This window comes from Equus caballus, chromosome 6 (assembly GCF_041296265.1).
Source record: "Equus caballus isolate H_3958 breed thoroughbred chromosome 6, TB-T2T, whole genome shotgun sequence".
Taxonomy (NCBI): Eukaryota; Metazoa; Chordata; class Mammalia; order Perissodactyla; family Equidae; genus Equus; species Equus caballus.
In genome coordinates, this window is record NC_091689.1 from 50,291,335 (window position 1) to 50,301,074 (window position 9,740).

Sequence of the window (9,740 nt, forward strand, 5' to 3'; positions counted from 1 at the left end):
ATAAAGATTTTGACGAGCAAAACCCATGAGCGTTTGCTAGTAGGTTTGCTGTTAGGATGTTTACAAGAAAAGTTTACCAGGTCAGAATCCTTCTTTTTTTCTTTCTCAGGGAGTCCTACATCCCCCTTAAAAGGAGAATAATTTTCAGTCTGTTGCTAGCAATTTTCTTTCCATTCAGAGAATGTACACATTTTCCAAGCAGCGAGATCAAAATAGGTTTCTCATTTGGGGCTATTGGAATGTGTGCTATTATTATATCCTGCAATATTTTAGCTATAAATTGCCAGGCAGGGAGAAGACCTTCCTGTTTATATCTTAAGTGGACACTGGTTTCTTTTCTCAGGCTCTTTGTTTAGGTTAGAATCATTTTTCAGTTATTGGAGTCATCACTTGTTTTGAACAAGGGCAGCAATAAATTACACAGGAGAAGAAAATGTGGTTGCCTGCAGTGGACACTAGGGGAGAGGAGATCCTGCAATAAGAGGTGCAATCTTCTAGAAGGATAATTAACTTTTCAAAAACAAGCCTATATAAGTGCAGCTGAAGATTTCAGCGGAATTTCAGTCTGGGTTTTCTCTGCAGCAGACTCTGAAAAAGGTTTTGAGCACAGAGTTTATTTGGGATGTGCATGGACTGAAGGTAGGTAAGAGAATGTTAATACAGGAAAGGGAAGCCAGAACGCAATAAAGGTCATCTTCTTAATCTAGCCAGGAGGAGGAGACTGCAGCTTAACACAGTGAGTGATTTTGGGAAATGGGGCAATGCAGCGTTCAGAATTGTTTCACCTTAGGGCTGAGGTTGCCGGACTACACTAAATCTTGAGATTTGTTGGTTGAAGTCCATGCAGGTGAGAATTCCTCAGCACTTCTGGACTGCCACCTGTAAGAACAGCAAGGTTTTCAGTGCTTCTAGGAGGAAAAAGTCTGCAGATACAGAGTTGAAGATCCTGGTTGGTCAGAGTTATATTTTGAGGGGTATGGGTGAGGAAATGATAACTTCCGATTCAAGTGAAGGTAAGTGTTAGAGACCCTGGCATTAAAACAATTCAACTGCTTTGTACAAAAAGGAATCAAATTACCAGCCAGGGTCGATTTAATTTACTCCAGCAAGAATTAAAGACAGTCGTTATATACATATATACACACACACACACATACATATATACATATACATATCTTGTGTGTGTGTGTGTGTGTGTGTGTATTATCTTGTTTGTGACTTGAGCCTATAGTACTTGGATTGAACACATCTTTGATGGGTTTTTGCTTGTGAGTCAGTGAACTAAGATGAAAAACAAACAGACAACAATGGATGTAAATCTCACCAAGCATGGTTCTGAAAACTTAGAACTGCCAAATGAAGGAGATCCATTAGTGTTGGAAGTGTAGTAATAATTCCTGCTGTATATTGTCACAGATTTGTATTTATCTCAAAGCTAAAGCTGAAAGCAAAATCCTAAACTCCTATTTAGTTAAGGCAGTTTTATACATGTGGCAAAAATGAGCAAAATTAGGCAGTTTTTGCTAGTTCAACTTTGTCCAACACTAAAAATGAAAAAGAATAAACTTCAAGTAGGCAAAAGATCATTTAAATCATCTCTCTCAACTTGGATTTGCATAAAATCTGGATGAAGGAATTTTCATGTTTACATTTTCTGGTAAGAGTTTAAATTTTAGCAATATTGGTGGTTCAAGGAAACCAAATATGTGCACACAATGCAAAATAAAAAGATGTAAAACTTTTAACTTCATGGAAACTAAGAAATCAAATCACAATTTTTGCTTTCTTTTTCTTCTTTTTTTTTGGTTGAAAAGCCAGTCTTTCACAAAAAATTCATCTAGGTAGTATTACGCTTAGAAATAAATACGATAAACAACAGAAACCTTATTTGGGAGTCTGCTTATGTATGGGGATGAGTGGTAGATTGTATTTCCAGATACTTAATTGTAGATCAAGTCTGTACTCTCAAGATTCTCATTCTGCCTATCAGTCCCACATTTGAAATTCCCTCTAATAAGGTTACTCTTCTGAGGACAAAAATGTGTAAACTGAACTATCAGTAAGTTGAACTATCAGTATATTACGGTAAAAATTGTAATAATATATTCGCAAAAATAAGGATAATAGAGCAGCAACAGTCATGTTCAAAGGACTTGAAGGGAACAGAATATTAAAGAGTCAAGTGTTGAAAGAAGCTTTTAAAGCTAATGTGAATGAGGCACTAAAGTGAGGGCTTAGCCCAGCTGAGGCAGTTGTAGAGCACAGATGTGCCTGTGCGTGCGTGTGTGTGTGTGTGTCTGTATGGATACATGGAACTGTAATGAGAAGTCACTCTGGTTCTACCTGTTTGATCCTTGCCTTCCACAGCTGGGTTAATGAGGCAGGGATCAGAAGCACAGAATGAGAGAAGGAAATACTAACCATTCTGTGCCAAAGAAAATAAATGAAATCAACAAAACATATAGACACAGAGAGATAGGCTTGATTTGAAATATATTGCCTGGGTGCTCTGGAGAAATATTGCCTAGGTTTCAAACTTAGTGACCTTGGTCAAGTACTTAGCTCTACCTTACTCTTATTGGCAAAATAAGTATATCTATGTATCTTCAATACTAAGCCATTTTCAGAGAAAAAGCTAAATTCAGAAATTTTCAGAAATAGCTAATATACCCCAAGTGCTTTAATCTGTGTTTAACACAAGGTAAATTATAAACGTTTTTCATTATTAAAAGAGGAAAATTCTGTGTGGAATTTTATTATACCAAGTAAATTTACCTTTAGTTTGCCCATCTTTTTCCCTGTTTTCCAAATTTTAAAGATAATTTTAAGGTTCAAACATTAAAAAAAAACACCCTCTCACCTTCTTTTATGGTAATCAAAGGGTTCTCATTACGTAAGCACAGTGAGAATTTCCTGTATTGTGGCTCCTGGAACATTTTAGAAGCTAGTGATTTTACTGCTTCTTGTTTACACTCTACATCTGTGTCTCACCGATAGATGATTCAAGAATACCACTTAAATATACAATTTTTCTTTTTCTTTTAAATTTCTTCATAGACAACTTTCAGATTCCTTAGCCTCCAGCTCAACTCCATGAACCATCACCGTTCTTGAACAAATCACACATCGTGTCTTACCTGCATCGATACTGGGACATCATTTTTCATGGCAGGTATGTAAGGTCCCAGTCATAAAATTTTAAAAATTAAAATAACCAGAAAAAGTATTCTATAGATATGGCTAATTTCTGGTCAATGCTTTAAGAAAAAAGGGGACGTTTTTAGGCTTCCCATGTATCAGCACTTTCTACTTCTCTGCAACCTCATTTTGTAAATTAGAAATGATTTTGCCAAGCTTTTACAGCAGGTTTAAAGGTGGCTTCTGACAGGAATACCTCTAAATTCTGAATGAGAACCAAATTTATCAGGTTAAATTATGAGTAACACAATTCTAGCAGAAGGCCAAATGTTAATGACGCAATTCTTAAAAGTATTTTTAAAAAATTTTTCTTGTGACATCTAAAAGCCACACAGATTAACAGTTTGACACACTGTACTATTGTTACTGACAATAATTTTGGGGAGTATTCTAATATTAATGCAGAATCTCCCAATGTTAAATTCTTTTAGGGGAAATGCCTATAAGCAAGTAATTTGGGGTATGAGAAAATGTAATGTTCTTGTGAAAAATCGTTGCTCAAGTATCGTAATTCAGTGTACTATGAAATGAACCAGCTCCTCAAGGTCTTACCCGTTGGTTAGGGTACCTCTCATCGTACCAGGTCCCGAGTGCTCCTATGTCTTCTCTTCTCTATAAAGCCTCTAGGAAGCTATGAGCAGCCTGACATTTCCCAGAGCAACGAATGCACTGAGATTAGCAAAGGGCACGCAGCCAAGTAGTGTTATTGTGACAATGATAGAATATGTTAAATGAAAGGCTCTGGGCCTAGACAAACTTCATTTGATTTCTGACTTGGATACTTATTAGCTTTGATACCTGGAAAAAATAACTTTATTAATGAATCCTAAGTTTTCTCATATGCTTAGTGGGAATCATATTATCTATCTTATGATTTTTGCTGAGAAAATAAAAGTAAATGTCTGTTATGTAAGCCCATAAAACAGTACTTGGTGCCTGTTGATTTCTTCTTACTCCAGATGTCTAAGTTTCTTTGCCAGATTAAAAAATAAATGGTAAATCCACTTTACTGAGACAGAGCTGGTAAAGAAATAAAGGTATGGATAATCTCATTATTATTATTATGAACAATAAAATACATCACATGAAAATTTTGGTATTGGGTTAAGTTCAGAATGGAATGTCTTCATTTTCCAATGTTTTATTGGCAAGAGGATTGGGTTATCAAACCAATGAACTTTTTGGGTTCTCTCACCAGTTTCTGCTTTTAAGGACTTTAGCTCCTGTGTTTGTTCTTTAAATCAATACTCTTGCTCTCTTTCTCCACAGCTTTTCAGACCACTCCATGGAGATTGATTTCTTGGATCTTAGGAATAATGTGCATTTCGTTGCTGGCTACTTTGGGAATTTTGTTGAAAAATTGTGAGTTTTTCTAGACAAGTCTATATAAAGATCAAAACTGTGATGAAACCACTTAATAATAAAGGTTTCATTTTACTAGTGCATAATATTTTATTTCATAAACCTGTATCTAATTAAGTAAATTGCTAATCATTTCTTATAGTATTTACTAAACCAAGTATTGAGCCAACAATCTCTCCCAGACTCAACACAGAACGCCAGCAAGGTAAGTTCCATACTTTTGAAAACCTTAGTCTTGGTAGAAGATGAAATAGTTTCTTGTTTTTCTCACACAGAAATATGATGGAGTATTATACTTAGTAACACAAGTTTACCTACCAATTGTAAGATAGTCTCATTTGATTTTTCTCTAATATAAAAATTATTAAATTACATTAAATGCATGATTTATATATTTGAGTAATAAAGTATTAGACTGAAATGACATTTTTTCCTATATGAGTGCTCATGTTTAAGTAATAAATCAAAAATAAATTACAGTAAATATTACAGATGATCCTAATTACCTGCCTGGGTTTGCTCATAACTCTTACTTTTCTCTCTTTGTCTTTGCTTCTGCTCCTTCCATGACTCAGAATATAGTGCACAGATTTCAGTAAATCTAAACCCTGTTTATCCAGTGAAAGCCAGCTCAAAGTCCAATTTTTTTAATGTATGTTTTTACAAATGCTGTCCAAGTTGTTTCACCATCTTCTGTGATCATATAGCACTTCATTTATATCTTTTCCCCTTAGCATTTTTTCTAGCTTTATTGAAATATAACTGACACAGAACGTTGTGTAAGTTTAAGGTGTACAACATGTTGATTTGATACACATATATTATATGTTTATATATGTTTATCACCATAATATGATATCATTATCACCATAGCATTAGCTAACACATCACATCACATAATTGCAATTTCTTTTTGCGGTAAAAGCAATTAAGATCTACTCTTTTAGAAACTTATAAGTATACAGTACAGTATTGTTAACTATAAACACAACGCTGTACATTAGATCCTCAGAACTTATTCATCTTCTAACTGGAAGTTTGTATCCTCTGACTAACATTTCCCCATTTCCTCTGCCTCCAGCCACTGGTAACCACCATTCACTCTACAACTTCAGCACCATTCATTTTGTAAAGATCTGAATGCTTAAAAATTGTCATGAATTTTATCACTGAGGATAATAAATGTTCAAGACACTATCACTGGTAAACTGTATGATTGGACTCTAAGATAATTGTTTTATCTTCACTTCAAAAATAAAATATCCAAAACATATCTCGTAATTCTCCCAATGTATCATTCATTTCTGACTCAGAAAATATTCTAAAATGTTTTCTTCCTTTAAGTATCTCCTTCATTTTGTTTACTCCTGTTTACACAGCAGAGCTCAACTTTGGGTCATTTCCTCAAAAAAGTTTCTCCTAACCACCCCCTAGCTATACTGTGCTACATGATGTTTTAACATACTGAATATCTTGTGTACAATTACCCAAACTATTACTAAATAGAATCAATAAATGATTAGAAATTATTTGATTCTGACTCTATCTCTAGAATATAATTTCCATGAAGAAAAATGGTCATATCTGACTCATTCACGTTAATATCCCCTGAACCGTGGTCTATGTAGTAGAATCTCAAAGAATATTTGTAGAAAAAATGAACGAATAATAAATGATTTTTGAACGAGTAAATAGCACTGAGAAACTGGAATCTCCAGTGTTGTCAATCACTTTTTATTTTATCTCTTAGGCTCTGACTGCTGTTCTTGCCAAGAAAGGTGGATTGGGTATCAATGCAACTGTTACTTCATTTCTAATGAATTAAAAACTTGGGCAGACAGTAAGGATTTCTGTATTTCTAAAAATTCCAGTCTACTTCAGATACAAAATGAAGATGAGCTGGCATGTATTTAATTCTAGTTTCCTACATTTTCTTTGCCATAGGAAAATATATTGTTTATATTATATTGTTTTATGTTATGTTATATTATATTATATTGTTATGTTAGTGGAATACTTTGATTCAAGTCTTTAATCAGATAGTAAATGGATAGTTATATTTGAGCTGATAACTTACTAATTTCCTATACTTGAAACAATCATTATAAAACCTACATAAAATTTCTCAAAGATTTACATTACTATTGGAATAAAAATCAAGATAGATGCCAGATAAAGTACAAGAAACTTTTCAGAAGAATTCAAAGGAGAAATAATAGGTCATTATTTTTATTCAAAGAACCAACCAAATACCTTTGTAATTTTTAGTTCTTTAATTGAATTTATAATTTCTTTGGCAATTATATAAACTTCTTTATCATTCTTGAATATAATGTGGAATGAATGAATATGAAGAGTGTGATCATAAAAATTACCCAAATCTTAAGAAGTGAAAAATTTCTCCTACTGCATGCAGAACCTGTGCTGAAGATAGTCTGAGTAGGCTCTATCTGTGAGATTTATCCCTCAAGATACCGTTTTGGTTCAAATCTGATTCCTGATCCCCTATGAAAACGGTTTCATGAAAACTCTAGCTCCCTTTATAATATTTTTTCATTCCCTCAAGAAGTGAGAGTTTGTAATATTTTTTTCTCCATCGATGAATGGGCCTGATAAATGAGAAATGTGAGGATGGTGACTATACCTACTAAATTAGAAGTTAAAAATGATTTCCATTTGTATAATTAAAAAGCTTAGTCTCTTGCCACAACTAGAAGGACTCACAACTAAAAATATATATATATATAACCATGTACTGGAGGGATTTGGGGAGAAAAAGTAGAAAAAAAAAAGCTTAATCTGGGCCAGTCCATTGGAACAGTGGTTAAGTTCACGTGTTCTGCTCCAGCGGCCTGGGGTTTGCTGGTTTGGATCCCAGATGTGAACTTATGCACTGCTTGTCAAGCCATGCTGTGGCAGGCGTCCCACATATAAAGTAGAGGAAGATGGGGATGGATGTTAGCTCAGGGCCAGTCTTCCTCAGCAAAAAGAGGAGGATTGGCAGCAGATGTTAGCTCAGGGCTAATCTTTCAAAAAAAAGGCTTAATCTAATACTGGACACTGACTTTCTTCAAAGTACGTCATTCCCAGAGTAGAATCAAATTAGGTTAATATATTTGTTTCTGTTTCTAAGCAGCGCTTTATGAAGTACAGTAAAAATTTTTACTGGATTGGACTCTCGTACAGTGAAGAACATCACACCTGGTTATGGGAGAATGGCTCTGCTGTCTCCCCAAATCTGTAAGTGTCTGGTAGTCAAGGCCTTTTCCGTTCTTTATGAATTTATCCTTAGATCTGACCACAGAATGTAACATTGAGGAAGACACATAAAGTGTCTAGTGCTGTGAGAATACTGAAAAGAGAATAGATACAACAGAATACCAATTTTAGCCATGTCTAGAACATCCAAGCTTATGCTCAAGTGACATGAAGTTATTGTACTTGTGACTATAGAAGAGCTTTTGACATGGTTTTTTCTCTGCCTTGGTACAAGCACTTGGATGTGTATGTGGATATACAACTGCTCACATACACAGAAGCTGTCCAGCCAAAACAGTATATCCATTGTTTTCTTTATTCTGGTGGAGCCAAATATTCTCAGTATCCTCCCTTGTTTCGGATACTCTGGGCTTATTTTCTGTATATTTGTAACTTTTGAATCTCATTTTCGTTGATAAATGACATTTGCAGCATCATACAATGACAAATGTTGTGCTCTGATTTGTTTCCTAGACTAGATTAGACAATAGATCTTTAAACAAAACCAAAGTAAACTACATAATATATCAGAACCATTAATAATAAAGGCAAAAACAAACAAACAAAATCCCTGGGCTCAATGATATTGATTGTTGAAGGAATAACTGAGTTTTTGTCACAGTGTACTCTGAAATTGTGAAAACTATGGCTATTGAATAAAAACAAGATAATGACTCAATATGGTAATATCTCATTCAAATACTTTTTAAAAGTTCGATCATTTGACAAAAATATTATCCCTGAGCACTCTCATTTCTTTTTCCCCTACATTAACGTTTTCTTCTTCATTACAGATTTCCATTCCCTCAAACTGCAAATCCAAAGAACTGCATAGCATATAGCCCAAGCAACAGTATTTTGGATGAAGACTGCCAAGGGGAAAATCGTTACATCTGTAAGCAACAGCTTACTTAGGTATTTCTTGGAACAAAAGGGGTGGTCAATGAAAATCTAGAATTCCTTAGAATGGTACTGTTCCCTCTTACATGAGTAGTAATCACCTATTGCTGGCATCTGTAAAATGTTTCAAACTATGTTGTATCATCCATTTTTTCTTTATTTGAAACTGTGTGTTTTAAAATTGATGAGATTTGTGCACCTACACTTGAAATTATAAAGTGCTAAGATAAAGAATTTCATGAATATTTTGATTTAATGCATATGTTTAGTGTGAAATTGAATAAAGATTTATGCATATATTCTTGTAAATTCTTTCTGCATAAATTTAAGGAAAAATTAATTTACACAAAATAATGTGTATCAACATCATTTTAGCCTTTTGAAGGGCATACTGAATTGGGAAGTACCAACTCATCTCGCTTTTCTGGAAGTAAAAATAATTTTAATGCTCTTTGTTAGTTCTTTCTGGATATCTATGTATCTATATATTTGATTTAGAGCTTAAAGTGCCATATGACAGTTTCCTTACCTGGCTTCAGAAAGGAATGCATTTGTGTGTCTTCTCTCAATGCTACTGAGTTCTGTAGAACAATTGGAAGTCTTTGGCCAACTATATGGTTCCTGTGCGATTGCTTTCAGATTTTGTAAGGGTAAAAAATCCAAGCCCAGATCACATAAATTTACAATTCTTATTTCTTCACTCCACAGATCTTTCTTGCTTTATGCTTATCCATCCGTTTAAAAAGTTGATTTCAGGTTCATTGAAGATCTTAATCTGTAATCAGTCCAAAAATCTTTTTCCTAAAAGTTATTTCTCAAATACTAAACAATTCCTTTTGGCGGGGGATGGTGGTGAAGGGAGCAACCCATTTTACTGAGAGGTTTTTGAGTGTGTCAAAGAAGGAGTGGGAAGACAATGAGGTCTGATGCCTGTAACCTGGATGGGATTTTCTCAACCTCACAGATATCACAAGCCACTTCCCTTTTTTGGCTGTTACATATTCATCATCAGAAATTTGTAT

The 9,740-nt window shown here is 34.3% G+C and overlaps 1 protein-coding gene across 5 annotated transcripts; it reads left to right on the top strand.

Moving 5' to 3' along the window:
* Window positions 1-422: 422 nt before the first annotated feature.
* Window positions 423-9,015, top strand: KLRD1 (killer cell lectin like receptor D1). Of its 5 annotated transcripts, none has more exons than XM_023642199.2 (7): window positions 423-639; window positions 3,058-3,172; window positions 4,468-4,560; window positions 4,703-4,765; window positions 6,311-6,462; window positions 7,697-7,800; window positions 8,613-9,015. In XM_023642199.2, the coding sequence occupies exons 2-7, from the start codon at window positions 3,166-3,168 to the stop codon at window positions 8,731-8,733; spliced, it is 540 nt and encodes a 179-aa protein (XP_023497967.1). In that variant the 5' UTR covers window positions 423-639; window positions 3,058-3,165; the 3' UTR covers window positions 8,734-9,015.
* The last annotated feature ends 725 nt before the right edge of the window (window positions 9,016-9,740 follow it).